Source organism: Polypterus senegalus, chromosome 4 (assembly GCF_016835505.1).
Source record: "Polypterus senegalus isolate Bchr_013 chromosome 4, ASM1683550v1, whole genome shotgun sequence".
Lineage (NCBI taxonomy): Eukaryota > Metazoa > Chordata > Cladistia > Polypteriformes > Polypteridae > Polypterus > Polypterus senegalus.
Genome location: NC_053157.1, coordinates 186129013 through 186155855, shown reverse-complemented (window position 1 = coordinate 186155855; position 26843 = coordinate 186129013). Strand labels below are relative to the sequence as shown.

Genomic DNA, 26843 nt, shown 5'->3' with positions numbered 1-26843 from the left:
ATGAGATTATGTTGCTCAATTACTGCATCTGGTATAATAATATATGCATGGGGTTTATATATCCTTTATCTCACCTTTTCTATTACTATTACTGATTTATCAATATACACAGCAATTAGATATGTGCAATAAAAAAAAAAAACAAATTACTTTTTAGTAATTCACCATATGCAAATGCAGAGGGGCAAATTAACAACAACTGAGGATTCATTTTAAGGAGACCTTCAGCTGATTTTAATTACATCCCTCTTTCACATGCCTCAATATAATGACCAATGACACAAAAGTTAAAGGACATTGCCTCCACCTATTATTTATTAATTTTGTGATTTCAGGTTCCTCCATGGTGGATTATTTTTAAAATCCTTATCAGTTACAGTTGTTAGTGATTGCTGCATAAGCAAAGCAGCCTTAATGGTTTTTAAATCCCAGGAGCCTTTTTTTCTGAAACTGCTATAGATAACCTTCAAGCAAGGGCTGCATTTAAAATCTTAAGTCACCAGCACTTTTTCAGTTCTGCTTAGTTTGTTTACTGCTTAATACTGTATGTTTTACATACTTGCTACAATAAAATATTTCCTTACTTTATGTAAAAGCCTTTTGATGAATTTATGTGCAATTCTTAAAATTATACTTGTACTTCAGATCTCTTTTTACACCTTTATTATGGTTTATTTCTACTATATGTCAAATTGTTAGATTTAGAATATTTTGTTAGGAATTACATTGTGACACTCTTCTAGGTCCATATTTTATGCCTTTAGCAACCTTGTGTTTGAGGAAATCAAAACACCATATAAATAAAATGTTTAGAACTGTATTAGCAGCAGACATCTTTGCAATAGCAAATTCTACAACACAAAAAATCCTTATCAGCGGTGACTTGAAAAGATAGCTAAATGAATCAGCCTACATTGCAAGGACATTAAATGTCTTTATACTTTCTGATAGAACAGAACAGTATACTCTGTTCTTTTATAACTGTACAAATTAAATAATGAAGTAGCAGCTTAACTGGCACTGTGACAAGTTATGAGCAGGATTTCTAACATTTAAGTGAGTTTTAGGAAATATATGACTTGATATGAGCAGGATTTCTAACATTTAAGTGAGTTTTAGGAAATATATGACTTGACATTATCTTAATTTGAGAAGGCTAGAGTTATGAGAAGCAAAAAACTCAATATGTTTTACTTTTTTTTGGTTGATCATTGATAACACAAATTATAAACTACAGAAAAGGGGCAGTTCTCTTTGAGGTTCTTGTTGCAAAGAATTCCTTCTGACTTTGTCAAATAGAACATAAGATTAAAATAAAAATCAACATATATTTTCTATAATCTTTCCTGCTAATAAATGAAAATCTTCAGATTTCCATCTTTAGCCTTAAAGCAAATAGATATCTTTATTCATTATAAGTAAGTTTCTTTTGTATAGTGATCAACCTGCTGTCTAAAGTGGGATAAAAATCAAGAAAGAGCTTTCAGTATGCTCTCACCTCTATAGGGTGGCATAATCAATTTCAGTTTATTCTTATATTGAACTACTGTTCTTTACTGGTGACATTCAATCAAAGACCAGCTGAAAACCGAGCAGAAAAAACCTCAAAAACTTCAGTTAACAACATTCCTGGAGGACATAAAACCTCATGGAATCAGTCTTTTGGAACAAGAAAAACGAAGCTCAACTTAGACCTACTAGTCACTTCAACATTTGGGCATCGTAGAGTACGATAAAACACATGGTGTATGGAGGAATATTTCGGACAAAATTAAATAAATAAATAAATGTGTAAATAAATAAAAGTACTGTGAAATGTGAGCATAAATAAATAAATGTGTCATGAAATGAGAGCATAAAAAAATAAATGCGTCACGAAATATGTTTTTCGTTGCTTATTTATTTATTTCATTTTGTCCGTAACATTTCCTGCAAACCGTCATGAAATACGACTTGAAATAAAACTGTCACTTTCACTCGTCAAAGTTGAGAGGGTGGGCTCTAACACGCCTTCTAGTTACTGATTGGTGAATCGACAGCACAAGAATTAATTAGAAAAATGCTTACTACTGCTGATGAAATGGATTCTGCCGAAGATATTGCGTATTTCAGAGAGAGAATTGAAGATTTATCGGAAGAAATTACAATTTTGGCGGCCCGTTTAGATTCCGATATAGATTAAACTATTTTTGAAATTATCGAAGAACAGGTGGAATGGACTCTGCTACACTCCAGTTCAGGTGATGCAGTACCCTGCTCTGGACGTCCATCCTTTGACATTCCAGCTGAGTCAATAGAACACCTTCTGTTATGCGGTTTAAAAGTATGACAGATTGCAGATCTATATGGTGTATCGGAGAAGACGATCACAAGGCGAATGAGCCAGTTTGATATACGGTAAGCTGCAACGGCTGTATTAGTTTAGGTACTTTGACATGGAATGCCCAAAGCAGCTCCAACTAATATTTTGAACTGAGTATTTGACCCTTGTTTTACGAGTATAAAGTCAGGTGCATATTCGCAGCTACTTTTTCAAACAACTCTACAGCTCTGATCAGTGGTAAAGTTGTTCAGTTCAAAATACTGCATCACCTGAACTGAAGTGTAGTAGAGTCCGTTCCACCTGTTCTTCGATAATTTCAAAAATAGTTTAATCTATATCGGAGTCTAAAAGGGCCGCCAACATTGTAATTTCTTCCGATAAATCTGCAGTTCTCTCTCTGAAATACGTAATATCTTCGCCAGAATCCATTTCATCGGCAGTAGTAAGCATTTTTCTAATTAATTCTTGTGCTATCGATTCACCAATCAGTAACTAGAGGGCGTGTTAGAGCCCGCCCTCTCAACTTTGACGAGTGAAAGTGAGTTTTATTTCAAGTCGTATTTCATGACGGTTTGCAGGAATGTTACGGACAAAATGAAATAAATAAATAAATAAGCAACGAAAAACATTTCGTGACACATTTATTTATTTAGGCTCTCATTTCATGATACATTTATTTATTAAGGCTTCATTTCATGATACGTTTATGCTCTCATTTCATGCCGAATTTATTAAGGTTTTATTTCATGATACATTTATTTATGCTCACATTTCACAATACTTTTATTTATTTGCGCATTTATTTATTTATTTATTTAATTTTGTCCGAAATAGTCCTCCATAATGGTGAAGTCTGTAATTGCAATTTAATACGATTGTCTGGTCTTATTTCAGTATTCTTTAATATGCATTGTTTCCAACCACTCTGATATCTCTTTTCACATTTAGAAATAGTATTTTTTTTCAAACCAGTGGCACCTAGTGAAACAGCCGGTTACAGAAGTAAAAACTAAAGTGAAAAAGGGACTGTTGGAAAAACCAAAAAAAGCAGTGGTGCTAAAATTTTAATACTGGTTTTATTCTTTGTAAATTTTGTAAATCATGTTACAGTATGTAAGACCGAGATCAATAAAGTATATAATCTGTACTATTTCCTGTATATTTGTTTCATATCAAATCAGTCTCAGCACTCCTCCGTCTATCCAATTTGAAGAGTTTCGTGAACAAACAGACCAAACTGATGTTATGCCACATTCATATGGAGCTGTCATGTAGGTTAACAGAGGTTCAGTTTGCTTATTTCAAGATAGCATTAAGTGTAACAACAAACATTGAAATATCAATGGCCTAATCAGCAACTGTAAAAAGTGTACAGTAAATTAAATTAGTGAACATTCAGCCTGGTTTTAATTGCTGAGACTGATGGAAGAGTTCTTTACACTAGCAGGCAGATTGTCCTACAGTTTGTTGCAGCCCTGCACCTTAAAGCCGTACCTCAGTTAAGTACGTTTATTTTGGGATTTTTACAAGACCTATATCTTGCATATGGGTATTGTTAAAAGTGCTGTTGAGGCCATTTGAAGCACTTTATATAAGAAATAGTTTTAAATCAACCCTAAGTGATAGCCAGCGTGGAAATATAAGAACATAAATTTGTCTTGTACATCTTAATTGTAGTACAAAACATGCAGGAGTATTGATGAATCGATAAATACAGTGGTGTGAAAAACTATTTGCCCCCTTCCTGATTTCTTATTCTTTTGCATGTTTGTCACACAAAATGTTTCTGATCATCAAACACATTTAACCATTAGTCAAATATATCACAAGTAAACACAAAATGCAGTTTTTAAATGATGGTTTTTATTATTTAGGGAGAAAAAATCCAAACCTACATGGCCCTGTGTGAAAAAGTAATTGCCCCCTTGTTAAAAAATAACCTAACTGTGGTGTATCACACCTGAGTTCAATTTCCGTAGCCACCCCCAGGCCTGATTACTGCCACACCTGTTTCAATCAAGAAATCACTTAAATAGGAGCTGCCTGACACAGAGAAGTAGACCAAAAGCACCTCAAAAGCTAGACATCATGCCAAGATCCAAAGAAATTCAGGAACAAATGAGAACAGAAGTAATTGAGATCTATCAGTCTGGTAAAGGTTATAAAGCCATTTCTAAAGCTTTGGGACTCCAGTGAACCACAGTGAGAGCCATTATCCACAAATGGCAAAAACATGGAACAGTGGTGAACCTTCCCAGGAGTGGCCGGCCGACCAAAATTACCCCAAGAGCACAGAGACGACTCATCCGAGAGGTCACAAAAGACCCCAGGACAACGTCTAAAGAACTGCAGGCCTCACTTGCCTCAATTAAGGTCAGTGTTCACGACTTCACCATAAGAAAGACACTTGGCAAAAATGGCCTGCATGGCAGATTTCCAAGACGCAAACCACTGTTAAGCAAAAAGAACATTAGGGCTCATCTCAATTTTGCTAAGAAACATCTCAATGATTGCCAAGACTTTTGAGAAAATACCTTGTGGACTGATGAGACAAAAGTTGAACTTTTGGAAGGCAAATGTCCGTTACATCTGGCGTAAAAGGAACACAGCATTTCAGAAAAGAACATCATACCAACAGTAAAATATGGTGGTGGTAGTGTGATGGTCTGGGGTTGTTTTGCTGCTTCAGGACCTGGAAGGCTTGCTGTGATAGATGGAACCATGAATTCTACTGTCTACCAAAAATCCTGAAGGAGAATGTCCGGCCATCTGTTCGTCAACTCAAGCTGAAGCGATCTTGGGTGCTGCAACAGGACAATGACCCAAAACACACCAGCAAATCCACCTCTGAATGGCTGAAGAAAACAAAATGAAGACTTTGGAATGGCCTAGTCAAAGTCCTGACCTGAATCCAATTGAGATGCTATGGCATGACCTTGAAAAGGCGGTTCATGCTAGAAAACCCTCAAATAAAGCTGAATTACAGCAATTCTGCAAAGATGAGTGGGCCAAAATTCCTCCAGAGCGCTGTAAAAGACTCATTGCAAGTTATCGCAAACGCTTGATTGCAGTTATTGCTGCTAAGGGTGGCCCAACCAGTTATTAGGTTCAGGGGACAATTACTTTTTCACACAGGGCCATGTAGGTTTGGATTTTTTTTTCTCCCTAAATAATAAAAACCATCATTTAAAAACTGCATTTTGTGTTTACTTGTGTTATATTTGACTAATGGTTAAATGTGTTTGATGATCAGAAACATTTTGTGTGACAAACATGCAAAAGAATAAGAAATCAGGAAGGGGGCAAATAGTTTTTCACACCACTGTAGATAGAACAGTTCAGTAATGTGACAACTGAATGATAAATTAATGTCAAAGTAATTGTTGAATTTTGTGCTGATTTGGCTAAGTTAGTATCTGCTCATTCCAGGTTCAAAGTTATTAGCATTTTGGTGCTGCCAACAGCATTTCTAACAACTAAAAGTATTTTTGTTCTATAATACAATTGGAAAAACACCATTAGAATTTATTGATAATACAACTGAGTGTTTACCTGAAGCCATGTGAAAACCTTATTAATATATATTATTGAATTGCATTTGTTAATAGTAGCATTTCCACAGTCAACAGTATTGAGCCTTAAAAGAGAATGTCATTTCATTTTCAGCTACCTGCATATTTGGTCTTCCTTTTTTCCACCTTTCATCAGTCTAACTTGTATCAGGTGATTGGGTGGTAGGTATGGTGTCAAGGATAGTTACTGGATTTTTTAAAAAGGATGGACATGGCGCGGCAGAGATTTATAACAGTGTATTTTAAGATAATTTGCCTGGCACCTTGCATTCACCAAAAATGGCATTTAAAATGGAAGATGTAACATTGAGAATTATGTTGCAAAGTATATGAACAAATAAAATTAATATTCTGTACTTTGGAGACAAGCTGAAACATTCTCTATGCATACTCCAAATTAGTGAATGACTGCAAGCTATGAGCACAGAGCATTTGATTTGCTTGCAGTTTTGGCTTCAGGGACAGAGCATAAAAAGCTTAAGGTTAGAAACATAAACATATTCTTATTGAAAAACTACACTTGATTTTCCTAACTGTATATGACAATGAATCTGTTTTTCTTCAGTGTTGTTTAAACATAGATAGGTGAAGTTTATTATCGTGACTCTTCTCAAAGTTCATCTGGTTTCCTAATAAAATATCCAGAAGTAAACTTGATTTTATTACTAGGGCATTATTTAGTTTGAATGGATTCAATCCCGTAATACATATTGTTGCTGTCTTTGAGAGCTAATGATGTCCACTACCAGACAGCTGAATGGTAACAGGAGTTGTCCTGTCTGTCTAATGATGAAAACCTAGATTGCCACAAATTTTTTTACATTTCTTACAAAGACAATTTTTTAACAGTTTTTTTTTTTTTTACTTTTTACACTATATTGTATATAACTGTGTAAAGCTGCTTGCAACTTGACATAACATTTAGTGCTTAGTTTGTCAACTTCAGGGACCTCCATCTGATTCCTTATTCAGTCACTATCATTAAGAGAGCTTTTTCTCCATGTACTTGAGGGCTGCTCTTCTAATAGTAATTTATTATTTAATACTCATTTGATATTTAGCCATGAATTAGGTACTGTGTATATTAAAAACAATTGTTTGGTGACTTGTGCATTACAACCTAGTGATCTGTTTTCTGGTTCATGCTTATTGCTGCATGTTCTCCCATAGACTTGTGACAGCAACAATAACAGAAAAAGGTAAAGCATATATACATAGTATGCACAAGAAACTCTCTATTTGTCTGCACAAATGAAGAGGGAGAAAAGTGACTCTGTATGATGTTTGAAGTCTTTTAATAATACTGTTAGCCTTTCTAAGCTAGTTTGTATTATATACAGTGCATCCGGAAAGTATTCACAGCGCATCACTTTTTCCACATTTTATGTTACAGCCTTATTCCAAAATGGATTAAATTCATTTTTTTCCTCCGAATTCTACACACAACACCCCATAATGACAACGTGAAAAAGTTTACTTGAGGTTTTTTTTAAATTTATTAAAAATAAAAAAAACTGAGAAATCACATGTACATAAGTATTCACAACCTTTGCTCAATACTTTGTCGATGCACGTTTGGCAGCAATTACAGCCTCAAGTCTTTTTGAATATGATGCCACAAGCTTGGCACACCTATCCTTGGCCAGTTTCGCCCATTCCTCTTTGCAGCACCTCTCAAGCTCCATTAGGTTGGATTGGAAGCATCGGTGCACAGCCATTTTAAGATCTTTCCAGAGATGTTCAATCGGATTCAAGTCTGGGCTCTGGCTGGGCCACTCAAGAACATTCACAGAGTTGTCCTGAAGCCACTCCTTTGATATCTTGGCTGTGTGCTTAGGGTCGTTGTCCTGATGAAAGATGAACGTCGCCCCAGTCTAAGGTCAAGAGCGCTCTGGAGCAGGTTTTCATCCAGGATGTCTCTGTACATTGCTGCAGTCATCTTTCCCTTCATCCTGACTAGTCTCCCAGTTCCTGCCGCTGAAAAACATCCCCACAGCATGATGCTGCCACCACCATGCTTCACTGTAGGGACGCCTGACATTCACACCAAAGAATTCAATCTTTGTCTTATCAGACCAGAGAATTTTGTTTCTCATGGTCTGAGAGTCCTTCAGGTGCCTTTTAGCAAACTCCAGGCGTGCTGCCATGTGCCTTTTACTAAGGAGTGGCTTCCGTCTGGCCACTCCACCATACAGTCCTGATTGGTGATTGCTGCAAAGACGATTGTCCTTCTGGAAGGTTCTCCTCTCTCCACAGAGGACCTCTGGAGCTCTGACAGAGTGACCGTTGGGTTCTTGGTCACCTCCCTGACTAAGGCCCTTCTGATCGCTCAGTTTAGATGGCCAGCCAGCTCTGGGAAGAGTCCTGGTGGTTTTGAACTTCTTCCACTTATGGATGATGGAGGCCACTGTGCTCATTGGGACCTTCAAAGCAGCAGAAATTTTTCTGTAACCTTCCCCAGATTTGTGCCTCGAGACAATCCTGTCTCGGAGGTCTACAGACAATACCTTTGACTTCATGCTTGGTTTGTGCTCTGACATGAACTGTCAACTGTGGGACCTTATATAGGCAGGTGTGTGCCTTTCCACATCATGTCCAATCAACTGAATTTACCACAGGTGGACTCCAATTAAGCCACAGAAACATCTCAAGGGTGATCAGGGGAAACAGGATGTACCTGAGCTCAATTTTGAACTTCATGGCAAAGGCTATGAATACATGTGCTTTCTAAATTTTTTTATTTTTAATACATTTGCTAAAATCTCAAGTAAACTTTTTTCATGTTGTTATTATGGGGTGTTGTGTGTAGAATTCTGAGAAAAAAATTAATTTAATCCATTTTGTAATAAGAATGTAACATAACAAAATGTGGAAAAAGTGATGTGCTGTGAATACTTTCCGGATGCACTGTATTTCTGATGATTAGGTGGGTTTCTTTCAGTAATACTCTGTACCTCCTTCACTTCCTCTGCAGTGCTTTTGCGGTTATGCTGTGCTGCCTGTGAGAGCAGACTTTACTGTAGACTTGACTGAAAGGAACGTAGATATGGAGTCATCTGGGCCTTGGAGCTTCCTTGTCTATAGCCAAGATGTGTTATGCCCACTACAAGTCACCTGTAATTGCTGTAAAAATATAAAGCAGCTAACACCCTTTACTCTTCATCATCACCTAAAATGTAGATAAATGTGTTGTCTTCCATGTGCTTTCTGATGTCTATGACCACCCATTCAAGCTGACATTCAGGGAAATCTAGTTTTCATACATCACTGTGTCAGACTGGGAAATCGTTGCTCATTGTCAGGCCTGTAGTAGACACCTTCATTACTTTGTAAATAAATAATCCTAATTACTTAAATTAAACAATTAGAATAAGAGCATACACTGTGATATAGAATGAATAAATAATGACTTGAAAGGTTTTGTGGTTTCATTGTTTTACAAGGCCTTCATCTATTACATGTGTAGTAGAATTCAAAATTTTAAATTTATATCTTAAAAACATACAGTTAAAGTGCTTGATGTACTTTAAAATTCTCTACATCTGCAGCTGTTTTACCCAGTCTGTTTCTTTCATTTTGCTTTTTTCTATGTATTGTTGTTTGATGTATGCTATAGACTCATTTTATGCAAGTCTTCTTTAGAAATTAAAATGTACAAAAAATATGATACAATAGATCTCCAGTTTCAAAGAATTGTGCATGATACTTTTTTTTATCACAACTCCCTTATATGTAGTACTTGTTATCTTTTAATGTGTAAAATATGTTCCACTTACTTTTACACTTGGAATTTGGTGCTGTGTGAAATCATTTTCATTGCAAAGAAAATATATACTTTCTGGTTATGCCTAATCCTAATTTTAATCAGAACTCTTGATGAGAAAGGTTGTAGTATTCTTCAACTCAGTCAGGTCCCTAAATATAGAGGTACTGTTGTAAACAAGTGCACTGTTCCACCTAGTGGCTATAAAACAGGTGACAATTTCTGAAATTCTTACTTTAGCTGTGTAAATGTTAAGCCTCACTGCTCTATAAAGAGTTCGGAGAACGGAGTGTTTATGTATACCATTAGCCGATCTGATGATAGCAGATTTATTTTAATGTTTTTTATTTATTTTATTTTTAGGATCTTGTAAATATTGAAATGTTCCTCACGGCCAAAGAAGTAGAAGAGTCTCTTGAGCGACAGGAAACTACGACCTGCTTAGCCTGGTGCCATGACAATAAGTCGAGGCTTAGAAAAATGAAGGTACAAATGTTTTACTTTGTATAATATTTTATTGTGAAGATTATTGCAAACACTCCAGATCAGTTTTTGGCAGAAATGTGTTTTTCTACAAATGTTGTATTAAGTGGGGTAAGAAACTTGAAAGGAGTCGCACAGTAAATCATTGGTGTGGATGGAATTTAATGCCTTGTACTTTCCAACCCAATTCTTCAGGCGGTAGGCAACACTGCTTGCCAAGGCCAATCTCAATGTAATACTTTTCCATCTGAAAAGATGGCTTATGCAGTTGACTGATTTTATTGTTGCTCAAGCCTGGATTCATCGTGCAGTAATAAAATGTCATGTTGATTCACATCTGGAAACTAACTTGCCATCAGAACCTCTGGGTTCATTTTAGGTAAGCTGAAGTTTATTTATTAGTCCTCTGAAAGTAAGAAAACACTGTACTAAATTATATTTTTCCTTTAAACATTTAATAAAATATGCATTGTGCAGAGTTGAACAATTTTTGGTCTTCCTTTCTAACTACTTTGTATTTAGTTATGTAATAGTTTTATGTAAGACCATATGTTAGATCGTTTGAACAAGAAAATCAAATTTAGAAAGAAAACTTGATTGAATGATTACAAACAACATTATAGACTTTTTTTTTTGCCGTTTCATTTATACTAATTTTATATTTTTTGTCTTTAAAAATGTAAATACAGTATATTTATGGTGTCATGTAGATTCCATTTTTTGCTTGGAAAGGACAATTGTTAGAAGACATACCCGACTGATATTATACTCATTATCAACATAATGTGGAGTAGAGTTTATAAATAGTCTTGTACTGCAGGTTGTTTATAAAGTTTAAATTTCTTCCTTAGACTTTTAAACTCAAGCTACTCTGGAATTATACTTCGTTGTTTGCGTAAAGTTAGAGTATCAGTGAAACAATTTGGTTATAAAGGTTCCCGTCTCATATGTGTCAGAGGTATTTTTAATTTTTCAAGCTGCAGCTTTGGTTTTGTTTTAATATTGTATATCAGATTACAGTGTTCTCCCCAGAAATCTTTCCCAGCCGGGTGGCATGAAAAAGTAGCCAGGTGTGGCAGGACGGGAAAATTCGGTGGTGGGGAAAATTTTAAATGTGTACTATTTTTTTTATTAGTTAATTATTATTAATTATTTTCCAATGCTCAATATGACTTACTTTTTTAAGGTTTGACACTTGTGCCAGAATATTTTTATTAAATTTAAGAAGTATCCAATTCAGGATCTTGCAACCCTAACAAAAATTTTAAATAACAATTGTTATGACATAAACCAAGAGGCACAAGTATTGTCGCTGTCAGGAAGAAAAGTGAAAACAATGAAAAAAAAGTATGGGAAACCTAATGAAGAAAATTTTACAAATATTTTTCAAAGTCAACTTGCATATGCAGAAGGTGTCTTCAGTTAAATATTTACAGTCATATGAAAAAGTTTGGGAACCCCTCTTAATCCTTTGGGTTTTTGTTTATTATTGGCTGAACTTTCAAAGTAGCAACTTCCTTTTAATATATGACATGCCTTATGGAAACAGTAGTTTTCAGCAGTGACATTAAGTTTATTGAATTAACAGAAAATATGCAATATGCATCATAACAAAATTAGACAGGTGCATAAATTTGGGCATCCTAACAGAGATATTACATCAATACTTAGTTGAGCCTCCTTTTGTAAATATAACAGCCTCTAGACGCCTCCTAAAGCCTTTGATGAGGGTCTGGATTCTGGATGGATGTATTTTTGACCATTCTTTCATTCAAAATCTCTCCAGTTAAATTTGATGGCTGCCGAGCATGGACAGCCTGCTTCAAATCATCCCATAGATTTTCGATGATATTCAAGTCAGGGGACTGTGACAGCCATTCCAGAACATTGTACTTCTCCCTTTGCATGAATGCCTTTGTAGATTTCAAACTGTGTTTTGGGTCCTTGTCTTGTTGGAATATCCAACCCCTGCGTAACTTCAACTTTGTGACTGTTGCTTGTACATTATCCTGAAGAATTTGTTGATATTGGGTTGAATTCATCCGACCCTCGACTTTAACAAGGTCCCCAGTCCCTGAACTAGCCACACAGCCCCACAGCATGATGGAACCTCCACCAAATTTGACAGTAGGTAGCATGTGTTTTTCTTGGAATGCAGTGTTCTTTTTCCGCCATGAAAAGCGCCTTTTATTATGACCAAATAACTACATTTTTGTCTCATCAGTCCAAAGCACTTTGTTCCAAAATGAATCTGGCTTGTCTAAATGAGCATTTGCATAGAACAAGCAACTCTGTTTGTGGAGTAATTGCGGGAGTACAGAAAGGGCTTCTTTCTCATCACCCTGCCATACAGATGTTCTTTGTGCAAATTGAACTGAATTGCAGAACGATGTACAGATACACCATCTGCAGCAAGATGTTCTTTCAGGTGTTTGGAGGTGATCTGTGCGTTGTCTGTAACCATTCTTACAATACTGCACATATGCCACACCTGTATTTTTCTTGGCCTGCCAGACCTGGGTTTAACAGCAACTGTGCCTGTGGCCTTCCATATCCTGAATATATATTCCTTACAGTTGAAACTGACAGGTTAAACCTCTGAGATAGCTTTTTGTAGCCTTCCCCTAAACCATGATGCTGAAAAATCTTTGTTTTCAGATCTTTTGAGAGTTGCTTTGAGGATCCCATGCTGTCACTCTTCAGAGGAGAGTCAAAGGGAAGCACAACTTGCAATTGACCACCTTAAATACTTTTTCTCATGATTTGACACACCTGTTTATGAAGTTCAAGGCTTAACGAGCTAATCCAACCAATTTGGTGTTGCACGTAATCAATATTGAACATGCATTCAAATCAGCAAAATTACAAGTGTACCCAATTTTTTGCACAGCCAGTTTTTCACATTTTATTTAATTTCATACAACTAAATACTGCTTCACTAAAAATCTTTGTTTGGAAAACACCCCAGTTCCACTGTTATCTGTTTTTGTTGAAAGTAAATTAGTATGCAGACTGAGAGGGGTTCCCAAACTTTTTCATATGACTATATTTTTCTTTTCTTCCTAGAGGCCCAGTTGTCTGCAGCTTTCCCATAATCAAAGTTCCCAGGATCTGGGGAGATCCTGCATAATCAGCATAAGATTATTTAGCGTGCTTTGATTCATGCGATGTTTTTAAGCATGTCTTGATTCTTTTAAGGCCAGAAAATCCCCTTTCACATTCAGCAGTGCTCACTGGGATCACTAGCCCAATATGAGCTAGTTTGGTTAAATTTGAAAATGACTCTTTGAGCTCTGATGTCGTTGCCATTTTTAGTAAAATTTGTTTTGGACTGAAGTCTTTGTATGATTGACTTCTGATAATTTTTGGCAGAACTGTCCATTCTTGCCTGTTGCTTTCATATTTTAAAATTGGAGGACTACCATTGCTGAGATGATAGCCGAGCGCTCACCTAAATTAGCCGGGCAGAGCACCCAGCTTAAAGATGCGAGGGAGAACACTGGGATTAGTTAATTCCATTACTTTTTGTTTAATCATGTTCATGTAATTTTTTTGACTAAATTTGTTTGCTTTTTGTAATTATCACTGTAGAACAGGAGTGGCCAACCAGTCAGAGAGACCAAGAGCCACATTTTGTACTGTGATACCGCAAAGAGCCACATCATACACATGTGCACACATGAACATCACCCATCCCTTCCTCACACACACACCTCTGCTCAGCCAGATTTATTGTAAATGTCACATACCAACATAATGACAAAAATTGACTACTACAGTACTAAAACCACAGGCCAGTCATTTTCAACAATGAACATTGTGTGCACTGTCTCACACACACAAACTCTCAGTTCAACCAAGTCCACAAACAAAAATATAATAATTTACAATAGTGTTTTTCTTTTACTATGCATGTTGCTTAGTGGGACTTCTGGCATTCCTTGCCTTGAACAATCCTCTTCAAATCTGGCTTGTATTCCTTTGTTGCCACTCAAAGCAATTCTTTCACATGGGTGTCAGTCAGAACAGATTGATGCTCTGATTTCACGTGTTTCAGGGTAGAAAACACAGACTCGCAGACGTATGTTGACCCAAACATTGACAGTATCTTAAGCGCAGCCCGTTTGAAATTGGGGCATTTTTCCATTGGCACACTTTTCCAGAACTCAATGGTCCCTTCCCTTAAAGCAGGTTTCAGTTGGTCCTCCTCACAAAGATCGATCATCTCCAACTCATCTGTGACTAGCGGGGCTTTCAAACAGTCAGTTTCCCCATTAAATGGGTCGACGAGGAATGTAATCTGTGGCCTTTACAGTTGTAGATCACGGAACCTGGTCACAAAGCTTTCGTTTCTCTTTCGTTTCTCTTTGCTTATTCAGGGTGGCGCTGGTGACTTGCCCACTGGCTTTTAGCAGAGTGGGAAAATGCGTTAAATCTCCCTTTTGAATATGCACTTTGAACAGCTTCAGTTTGTTGACAAACGCAAACACACTTTGCACCAGGTCAGGCAACATTTTTAACTTACCCTGCAGGGTCAGGTTCAGTCTGTCCAAGTGACATAGCATGTCGACCAAAAAGTCCAGATCCATAATCCACTTGAGGTCAGAGAGATCGGGATAGTCCTTGTCCTTCTCTTCGATTAACAGTTTCACGGTATTCAAAAGCTCAAAGAAGCGAGAGAGTACTTGGCCTTTTGACAGCCACCTCACAGTGCAGTGCAGTGCAGCGGCAGGTCACTTGGAAGCCCTTGGTCCAGCTCAGCGATGAGATTCTTGAAATACCTGTGGTTAATTGCATGTTTGACGATTTCCATCACAGGCTTCATGACGTTGTCTAAATTCAGTGATTTAGACACGAGTTGCTCCCTGTGGATGATGCAGTGGAAATTCCAAAACTCTGGAAATGTTTGGTCAGTTTTGCACAGCCCCACAAGCCCGTTCACAGATCCGATCATAGCTGGCGCTCCATCCGTGGCTATTGCAGTTATATTCGGTATGGGCAGATTTGCTTTCGCAAATACAGCCATCATTGTTTCTTTCACATCTATGCCATGGGTTCTGTCTTTTAATGGCACAATATCAAGGAGTTCTTCTTTGATCACACAATCGTTTGACACAGACCATGTAAATATTGCCAACTGAGGCTTGTCTCGTATATCACAACTCTCATCCAACGCAACACTAAAATACTCACATGCTTGAAGGTCAGAGTGCAACTGTGATTCAATAGCTGTGTTAATGTCCGATTCTGTGTTCAACAGTGTGGCAGGACAGTTGGACGTCTGATACCATGCATTTTATTTTGTCGTTTTCAGGAGACAAGATTTCATCAACGTCACTGATGCATTTTTTAACAAACTCCCCTTCATTGTATGGCTTTTTAGCCCGTGCAGTGTTCCAAGCCAGTTGATACGATGCGATCGTTACGGTCACTGAGCTCTTCGTAGATTTTTGGAAAAACTATCTGCTTTTCTGCCTGAGTTTTCAAAGTGACCAACTCGTGCTTGCGAAGTTCAGTCCCTTTTGGAAATTCCTGGTCGATGTTAGCATGGAGTGAGCTGAAGTGGCGCTGAAGATTTGAAGCTTTGAAATGCGCTAATGACGCATGACATATAAGGCAGAATGGCTTGCCGTTACATTCAACAAAAAATAAAAACTCTCCCACTCTGTTAAAAACGTCCTGTGTTCATCTGCAGATTTTCGTTTTGCTGTTCATTTTTTCCCCAGCCATTTTCAGAGCGAACTTGACACAAATTGTTTACTTGTTTGTACGTACTAGGAAACTGCGGTATTTTCATCTCACACACATCCTCATTTGACGAAAATACCGTATTGAACTCAAGCAAAGCGAAAATGAACATTAAAAAAAAAAAAAAACACAAACACAAACTTCGATATGAACGTAAGAGCCGCATGAAACCAGGCAAAGAGCCACATGCGGCTCGGGAGCCGCAGGTTGGCCACTCCTGCTGTAGAAGATATGAGAAATAAAATTAATTATTTAATCTCTTCACAATCCCACTTAAGTAAAACACATCATATAAAGTGATTAAAAATTAAAGTACATTTTGCTTCCTAGATTGTAGTGGCTCTTTCTAAATGTAGAACGTTTTGCTGCTTTAGTCAAACTGCTCCCATTGAGGTGTGTATTCATGCAGTAAACATTTAAGTAGTTGTCATCAGGTACTTCAAGCTGCATGCAGCCAAGGTTTCTTTCCTTAAAAACTGAAAGTTCCCAACTCAGTAGTATACATCACTTATTTTGTTCACAGTTTTATTTATAGGTACATAGTCAGTGAAGAAGGAATCAAATTATACTGGTTTAATTTATAAAAGTTACAGCACTTGGTATGACTTATTAAATAAAGATTTCCCTCCACAGATTATGGTATGTCAATGCGATGCAAAAATACTAATATGAATTTGATGTACATTTCAGTTGAGCACAACATAACAGCTTACTTTGTTAAATATGCCACTTAATACATGCTTATAGTAAAAAGTATTGAAGAAACCTATCAGTGTTTGGTTTACTTATATTACTGTTAAAATATTAAAAGTGTATAAAATAAAATGTTGTTTAGGTCTACAAATAAAGGCATATCTATTCATTCTTCCATCATCTAAAGTGTATTTATTGAATGTAGCATTACTAAGCATTATATATCAGGTATATTCAAATATAAAGATGTCATTTACATGGGTAAAAGTATTACTAAAAAAATTTGCATACAATTTAAAAGAGGAAGAAAACTGAGCTATACTTGATATTATGTGAATCATGTAATGTTGATCTGTAAGTAATTTTAGGAGCATAATTAGGCAATTCATGCAACTTTTCTCACTTTTCCTATAAAAGGCTCATTGAAAAACTTCAAAATGCAGTATATATGACCTCCTTTTCAGTTGTACACCAGGAAAAAATTTGCACATTTCCCAGAATTAACTGTGTTCTCTGTGAGTGTGTGTATGTGTGTGTGTATAAAAAAATCTATGTAGAAAATGTATTCAACTTTCTTCCATCTATATTCTGTGGAATTCTAAAAGCTCAAAATAGTCCTCTTTATGTTGAGTATAATTATTAGTTTCAGTCAGATGAAATTTGTAAAGAAGTTGCCAGGTCCTGAAACAATCTGTCAGTCACATAAATTACTAATAATATCCTGATTGAGTGTTTTTGTCTTCTTAAAGAGCTGCTTGGAATTCAGCCTTCGAATTCAAGAGTTTATTGAGCTCATTCGACAGAACAAAAGAATGGATGCTGTCAGGTAAAATGCAGATATCTATGGTTTATAAAAGTGTCATCTTTCTAATATAATGTACCCATGATGCATATTGGGGCAGTTAAGTCAAAATTGCCTATTTTCCCTTGTATACATTAGCAATTTTAAACTTTCTTATTAATGTTTGATTCTATGTATATGAATATTTTTAATGGGCATAAAGTTACTTGTGGCAGGAACCGTTTATAATTTCTTTTTTTAACTCGGCAGTATATTATGAAACTATTTTTTTACTGTGTAATTATGGTAAAGTTTGTATTTTGCTTGCTATGAAATTTAGTTCATGGACTGCAGAGTACATCTTCTTAAATATGTTTTTATTGATGTTCTCATCTCCATGATAAACCTACAGTACAATGCAAGACATAAAGCCACTGTTGACATCTCCTGTATTTAATAATTAGAATACTGTGTTTAGTGTTCCCAGTGTTTTCCCTTTTTTGTGATTATATTTTATTGACTTGAAAAATATCAATACCATTAATATTAATAGTGCAACTCAAAGGGAGGTGAGTTATGCTGTTTGACTTTAAAATGAAGCATGTTTGGCTTTTTTCCCTCATTTTTTGTCTTTTATTAAGAACAGAAGATTTAAAGTTGCACTGTAGTCAAAACTAAATAGAATGATCGCTTTAGTGTACCATCACAAAAACTGGTGTTCTCTTCTTTTGGAGGTATGGATTGTGAAAAGTACCACAGTGGTCCACAAATATCACCACTAATGCTTACGCAGAATGCACCCATTTCAAGAGGAACGTGTACATTGCAAATGACAACAAGTATACATTTTTTTGTTTGAGGGAGTATATGTTATATTTTCCCGAATGGGATTAAGTCGCTCACCTAGCTTTTAGCATGCGAGATTATTTTGCGTAATTCAAGGATATATCTGGGGTTTAAGAAAGATACCAGCAGCCATGGAACCAAAATCAGCATTGAGTGAAAAAACATGACGTCAGCCCTAGGGCAGGCTCTAGTGTTTTTACTGCCCTGTGTTCCATCCCCACCCCTCATTTTCAATAAATGATGGCAGAGAATACTAGCACTTTTTAGTACAGATATTAAATCAAATTAATATTAATTTACCTTAAGCAACGGAGTATATTAAAATAAATATGCAAAATGCAATTAGCATATAAATATAACAATACAACAGTAATGGGTAGGTTTATCGATTGATGGTATTTCACTTTTAAAAACAGAATACCAGTTTTAAAAAAATAAATATGTTTATGACAGCTACTTTGTGTGATCTGGGGTTTTGTGTAATTTCCACTATAATATAATACAGGAATACATATATTACTGTAAATATGCAGTTCATGAACTGCTAAAGTTTTAAAGTGAGAGCTGACCAGTTCAGGGATAAGGCAGAACTCCAGCCTTGGAGCATTTTGATATCTCACATTTTGAGGATTTACAAAGGCATAAGAGTTATCCTAAGACCAGCCCTAATGGCAGTTTACTGTGCTTAACAAAATAAAACAACAAATGGAAAGAAAATCAATGTGCTGTATCCAAAATATGCATCATGACAATGATGAAGTAAAGATGGAAAAGAAGGTGAAGGACACACTTGCTGCAAAGGACACAGAAGTAAAACAAAAATAAAAATATGAACTTGAACTTGGGGAAAATAATGACATTCAGCTAAGGAGCGCCTCCTTGAAGCCTAGTACATTACACTGTGGTATTTGACATAGCAGCTTCTAAAGAGTGCCCTGGTCAGCATATATACATGAGAAAGTCTAGACACAGACAAGAAATTGTTGCTAATGCATAGGTCATCCATTTATACCGGCATTATTCCGTGCATTACAAATTATGACACCTGACCACGTTAAAAACAGATGTATTGTAAATACACTGGGGATGGCGCACATTTGGAATAGTTCAGCAAAAAGTTGTGATTGTGTTTAATACATATAACAAGCAAGTAAAAGAAAAGACAAAAATAATTGTGTAGGGCGGTGGCAGCAATCAGGTATGACTGGTGACCAGGTTGAACTCTTGTGCAGATTTTAAAAATGAATGTAGTGGTCTACATGAGATTGAGCTAGCATTTCCCTTATGAGATGCTGACATTGTTTTCCATCATGTTAAAACACTAAAGCTTATTTATGGCAGTGTAGGATCTCAACCTCTTTTTACATTTTCTTGTTGGGTCATTATAAGCAGCCTGTTTTCATTCTAACTACGGGTTGTTTGTTCTGTGCATAAAGCAACAACCATTAGGGACAGTTGTAAATGTAAATTACGGATAGAATCTATACATGAAATGGCAAATTTTGAGAACACTAGCAGTCATTGCAGGTGTATGCAACATGTTTTGAATATTAATGATGTGGGCGGCATTAAAAAGGTCCACGGGCTGGATCTGGCTTGTGGGCCTTTAGATTGACACCCCTGGTTTAGGGAAACTGCTACAGTCCACATTAAAATCAAAACAATATCATAAAATGTGCTTTTGCAGCATAATGAGGAATCTACTGTTGAAAAAGGTAGACTATACCATCCTTGCTTAGTAACATTAAACATATTGTTCTTAAGCTCCCTGCTGGGAGGTGCTGTCTTTTCCTGTGGTGTAAGGGCAATTTCAAAATATATTCTCAACTCCTAAGAGTTACCTTTTACTCAAAAAGTATATGGTTGTCTTGCAAAATATCACACCTTCCTCCACAGACGCATAGTGAGAGTTGAACTTGCAAAGGAAAATATCTGTTTACCTGTTTAGTTAAAAATGCCAAATGCGCAAACAAATACAGAATAAAAAGAGTCAAGTAATAAATTAAAAAGCGGTATACAGAAAAGTAATGCATTTAATACATTTAAATACATTTAACATTTTGTTGGAATTGATTGCTGTGCAAGAAGAGCTTAAATCTGTCAAAAGACGAATCTTATCTTCCGAGTACAGAAATTAAGGAACACTCACCAGATGCAGTAAAGTATTCGTATCCCACAAATGCACAAAACCATTCAGCTACCATTTAATCTCCATAGCACCTGGAAATTCAACTGCATCAGTATCCAAAACGATCATCTCCATCTGCTTCTTGGAGGAGATGGCAAAAGTGCAGTCACTGTGTGTAATGGCTATAAAATGAGCCCACTTGACCCTCTACAAAGTATCTGTGCAATACTTAGCATAGTCATCTTTTCAGATAGCCATAGCCTACATTAGCGTAATATAATAAAGTTTAGCTTTATATAAACCTTGGACTCTGTACTAATAGTATTCTTTGTTCACCTTAACATGGTTTGAAATGCTGCACAACCAGTTGTGAGATTTTTCAGACCCCTATAAAAACTGCACTGTGCGACGACACTCTGTTAACTCGGGCAGAGACTGGTTATTCGCTACCGGTGCAACTGCAAGTATACAAGCTTCTCACATAACACGTCTATTGCCTGCTGGGGAACATTTAAAACTGGCTGCTGACCTGGCCGTGGGCTCACTTTCTGTCTCCTTGCTTGTGTAAGGAGGGCTATATGTTCTTTTGATCTGAGAAGGGAGACAATGCTGGACGATGTCATTTTCCCTGCTTGCATGTTGCATGGGTCTGAGTGACAGCTCACATTTGAAACATTGCTTTGAGAATATTCCTGTCTTCACAGCAATAAAGCTGATTTTTTTTTATTTTTTTTTTTTTTATATATAAGATACAGCTGTAGCTGTTACCAATGGCTTTCTAGAACAAGTAAGAGAGCAATATATACTGTACTTGTTGGGGAACATTGAGTCATTGATGGTGGAAATAAAACAATATGAAAATAGTCATAGGACTGAGCGCAAAGGAGGACCAGAGCTTTCCTTTTAATCTGAAGTAAACTCACTCAGCCTGTGGAACAAAATATGCCAGGCTACTGGACATTTAGTCAGTCTGTGAGCATTCTGCTTTCATTTTAACTCTGTCATTATATTTTTGACAATATATCCTTACCTTTATAACATTTCTAAATTCACAGTACTTAAAGTGTATATTGGTAGTTTGGGATATATACAAGAAAGGGTAGCTGATACACACTATAAGGCCAGGTTCATACTTCACGTGACGTGACATGTGCTCCAGCGGACGCTACTGCTACCCAAGCATTGTACTGTTTATACTTGCGCATGTACTTTATGTAAATCTGGAAGATTACACCAGGTGGCACTGAGATATCATCACGGTGAGAACAGATTCGGCTTTGCTATGTCGTGAATTGCCTGAAACACCCATTAAATTCTGAGGACACTTTGCTGCAATATCTCTGAAAAGGATGTTTAATGATTAAATCCATCAATCCAGGGATGTGCCCATTTCAGCTAGTATCGGGCACAAGACAGAAACAATCCCTGGATGGGGCATCACCTCATTGCAATGTGAATACGAGCACACACATACACTAGCATCATTTTAGCAACACCAAATCCCCAAACCTTCATGTCTTTGGAAGGAAACTGGAGCACACTGTGAAAACCCACCAGGAAAACATGCAAACTCCAGGCAGGGAACACCAGGGACGTGACTCCCTGTTAGACAGCAGCACTACCGCTCTGCCACCGTGCCACCCCCTTATGTGTAATTATTAACAGTATTCATTATTTAAACGAAGTTAACTATTTATCTGTAAAATGTAACATACATACTTTAATACATTTCATCATGAAAGTGATATCAAATGTAAACCTAAGGATTCTAAATGTGCACAGAGTTGGAATATCATAAATTTAATGTGTTCTGTGCAGTGGTCTATTGCTGCTTGCCGCTGCTGTCAGGTAAGGAAGAAGCCCCAGAAGCATGTAGCGATTAACAACTGGGTCGGTTTTAGGATGACTTTTACGATGGTCTGCTTTAATGATAAAGTAAACTACGAGGTTAAAGTGGACATTTTGAGATTAAAGGTGAAATGTCCACTTTAATTACAAAATAGACCTTTTCACCATGTTCTTAAGTTTTTTTCTCTGTGGCTCAAATACACTGCCATACATTCTGATGCTGTTGTGAAGGTGTAAAGAAAAAAAGAGGGCACAGAAGATGGTATGTGAGACTTTTAAAATGTATTGTGTTGTTATGTTGTGGAATATGCAATGCTTGAAAATAAAAGCACCACGAATACATTTGTATGTCACCATTTTGCTTTACTACATCGAGCCATTCATCAAACATCGAAGAACGCACATTGATCCCGGAGGATCCTCAAAGCGGCTTTCTGTCACATGTAGATAGATAGTAAACAGAGACTCTGATGTTGCGTTCCAACTTTTAACACACTGCGCCCACACTGCGTTGATACTGCAACTCGCACACGCGTCATGTTAATTTCTGAGGACATGCTCAAAGGACGCATCAAATGAACGCTGGGAACACGTGGCAGCCATGATGCGTGCACATACGTGTCCTGAGCATGAAGTATAAACAAGCCGTAAGAGTGTTTGTTTTTAGGATGAGGGATTATGTTTTAATAATTGAGATTTTGTTTATTTTACTTGGAAGCAACAAGGAGAGTTGGCTGCTTAGATGTGTATGATTCATTGTTCTTGCTTCTAAGCTATTCACGTAGGTTAGGGCAGTGTTTCCCAGCCTCGGTCCTGGGGGCACACTGTGGCTGCAGGTTTTTGTTCCAACCAGATGCCTAATCAGTGACAACACCTGATAGCACTGATCTCACTTAATTAGCTGGTATTTTTTTTTCTTTTACTCTACATTCAGAAAAGCACAGCAGCATGATTTTTACATTTATAAGACATTTAGAAATATTTCTGCTTTTGCTATAGATTTAAATGCTTAACTCTCTTTTGTTGATTTCATTATATTTTGCCCTTTCTCTGTGCAGTTTTACCTCTTCATTGTATCTTATTAATGACAAAAATGAGCAGAGCAGACATGCTGGCAAACAACACTAAATAATCAAAGGCTGCAACTACTTTAGCATCAGACCCACTAATTAGTAAATAATGGGTTAATTAAACAATTAGAACACCTAGAAAAGTAGAATGAAATTCAAGATGAAAATATTGTTAAAAAGAAAAAAAAAATACATTATTCTCATATAACTGCTTGGTACATTTTAATATAGATATCTTTTTTTTTTTATTTATTTTTTTTAACCAAACTTAGTTTTCTAATTTCTGTATTGTTCCCCAAACACAGAACTTGAGAAATAACACATCACTTAATTAGCCCAGGAGTCCAATTAAAAACAGAAGCTGGTTGGAAGAAAAACCTGCAGCCATAGTGTGCCCCCAGAACTGAGTTTGGGAAACACTGGGTTAGGGTTATGAGAAGCTGGTGCCTATTCCAGCATCACTGGGAATAAAGTGGGAAGCAACCTTGAATTGGATGCTGATCCATTTCAGGGCTTGCTTGTGAGGACAACACTGGACCAATTGTGGAAGTGTGGAGAGGGAAAACAGGATTTTCATTGTTTCAGTACTCTCTACAAATATGGGTAATTTCTGTTTTCTGAGGTAATGTTGATTATTTAAACAGACCTGCTTGTCTCCCTGTTAAAATTCATTTAAGAAAACTAGACAGATTTAGATCTGAAAAACATGAAAGAATATAAAAAGACACATTTCCATTATGTCTCCTTTTTCTTTGTGTCTGAATTTATTAATCTTGAAATGGTCCTTTCTTTTTTTTTTCTCCCAAGACATGCAAGGAAGCATTTCAGTCAAGCTGAGGGAGGTCAACTTGATGAGGTCAGACAGGTGATGGGAATGCTGGCATTTCCTTCAGACACTCACATATCACCTTATAAGGTATACTGGTAACTTTCAACTATTGCTTTTGGAGTTTACTTTGTCTTGTCTAAATGTGAAAAATATAATAATGCAGAAAGTATGTCACAGTCTATTATCACTAATCTGTGTCTATATATGAAGATGTAAAGGAAAAACAATTAGTCTAAAAAAACTTGTTTTAGTAGTGTTAATAGTTTGAAACCTTTATGAAAACTGTGCAAGTTATGAAGAACTACTAAATGTTTAATTAATGTATCATTCATTTCCTTTCTTGTTTCAGCGTTATTTTATTCCTAAATGTAATTACAGATACTACTATCTATTTCACAACTGGCCCCATTACAGGGTGAACTGAAGCCAGCCTAAACTTGTTATTACACTTAAATGCCACAGACATGTTAATAAATTGTCTTGTTTATTTTCTGACTTTGAAGGATCTCCTGGACCCAGCCCGCTGGAAGATGTTAATACAACAATTTAGATATGACAACTATAGATTACATCAACTTGGGAATAATTCTGTCTTCACGATCACTCTTCAGGCTGGCTTATCTGCCATAAAGACACCGTATCCTTTCCCTTTAAATAATGATCTTTCATTGTTCTTAGCAATTTACTGAAATAGTTTATAGTCTCTTTTAGGCCACTTTTATGTGAAATAGGCAACATCTTCTTAGCCTGGAGACAAAAAAAGCAAAATCTGTTATATAGTTATTAGTTTGTTTTTAAGGTAATAATATGGTTTCAGGTAAAACATTTTCAGTTTTTTTTTCATAGTTTTTTTTAGTTCTAGGACTTTAGTAAAGCTGGAAAATACCAAAAATAGAGGTGAAAAATCCAAAAGCAAACATAATTTATAATGTTAAGAATTGATAGTTCTTGTGCCGTATACATTTTAGATTTTGGCACAGGTTTTGTCAAACCCTCCTCAGCTCTTTTCCAGGTTTTTGACATCTGTCTTAGTAGCTATTGCTCAGTTAGTTTATTGTTATTATTATTATTGCTATTGTTGTTTTTCTACTTAATGGCATATAGTAATAATAGTATGTTTTGAAAAATGTCCACTGTAATAAGTAACCAGTTGTTAAAAAATATTTATTTTGCATTCTTCAGTTAGTACAGTTTTAGAAGATGACCTCTGCAAAATGTATTTAAGAGCCTTGGTTTATTCTGTATTCCATGAAAACTACTTTTGGATTGTTATTTTTTTACAACCATAAACAGACTTTGACCAGATTAGTGGCTATGTGCAAAAATGTAAACTTAAATGCTTTCTCTGTTTGTATGCCATGATTTTCAAGTTGAAATCTAGCCTCATTTTATTGTTGTTTAACTTTTTTCCAGGAGGCAGCCATCTCTGATCTGGATCATCTTTTTTTTTCAACTAGTTTCTGTGATTTTTTTTTTTTTTTCCCCATTTAAAAAAAAGAGATCCAGATTGACAAACCAACATCTTGTCAAGGAGGAAAGTGTTTTGAAACAAGGCTGTTACAAAGGATTAGTATATACTAGCTAAAATACCCAGCTTTGACCAGGAGGAAAATAAAGTGTTATTTTTTTTTTAATTGTTTGAGAAAAATATCTCTCTATTATAATAAAAAAAAAAATCCTGGTACAAGACTTTTTAGCCTGGAATGAGACGTGACTTTTTCAGAGAAATACTTTCACGTCCCACGAGTCGAAACTTTGTGGAAAGTGATTTAAACCATGCCCGTGGCCAGAAATAAAAGACAAAGAGTAGATGACAAAGTAGAACGTAAAGAATTCAAAAACATTGGCGCGAGGCATATGCAGAGCAGGTTAGAGATAATGAAAGTATTAAAATTCAAAAGATTTAAAGAAAATGATAAAGATCATATTAATGCAAACACACAAAAATTATTATTCAATAAAATAACAGAATAGCGAAAAGAGATTGAATATATTGTTCAGATTTAATCTTTTAAGTCGGAGACGTCTTATTCGTGTTGCCATCAGGGAAAAGCAGTGTTTCTTCCCAATAAAGAGGCGTATCCACAAGAATTAAAAGATTTGTTGTTTGGTGAAAGTGAAATTCACATAAGCAAGAAGCAGAGACACAAAGTAGCTGGCACATAGTGCAGCCTGGGGGCGGAGGATGTTGGCAAGCGAAGCCCCCCAGTAATTAAAAAAAAAAAAACAAAAAAAAAACACAACTTTAAAAACAAAAATAAATTAACAAACAAGACTCACTAATGTATTTGTCTTGCGGTCTTGTTTGTATGTTATCATCCAGTTGACCCTCTGAACCAGCCAACTCTATTTAATTTCAAAAGTAACAGGGGTGCGGTGGTGCTCAAACATAAAGAGTGCAGGCAGTCACCTCCACTTCACCCTCTGGTGGTTGTTCTGAGTGTCAAGTGGATGGTGACATGCATACAAGACCGCAAGATCACCCCCCACCCTACCCAGAAGGTGGTGGGTTAGGGTCGATTTCACCCTACAGTATTTTTATGCGACCAATGAGAAACATGAGTACCAAGATTCATGAAAATTGCTCCAGCTGTTCGGAAGTGATGCTGGAACATACATACATACATACATACACACACACACACATACATTGACTATATATAGATATATATATATACACACAGTGGGTACGGAAAGTATTCAGACCCCCTTCAATTTTTCACTTTGTTATATTGCAGCCATTTACTAAAATCATTTAA

General features: G+C 36.3%; 1 protein-coding gene across 1 annotated transcript in view; it reads left to right on the top strand.

Annotated features, from left to right (window-relative positions):
* The window catches only part of maea (macrophage erythroblast attacher, E3 ubiquitin ligase), a 105737-nt gene that overhangs the window by 71646 nt on the left and 7248 nt on the right, over positions 1-26843 (top strand). Inside the window, exons 4-7 of the mRNA XM_039751774.1 lie at positions 10022-10144; positions 17332-17408; positions 24063-24171; positions 24588-24721. Coding sequence (XP_039607708.1) covers positions 10022-10144; positions 17332-17408; positions 24063-24171; positions 24588-24721 — 443 coding nt within the window. The remainder of the gene's footprint in view (positions 1-10021; positions 10145-17331; positions 17409-24062; positions 24172-24587; positions 24722-26843) is intronic.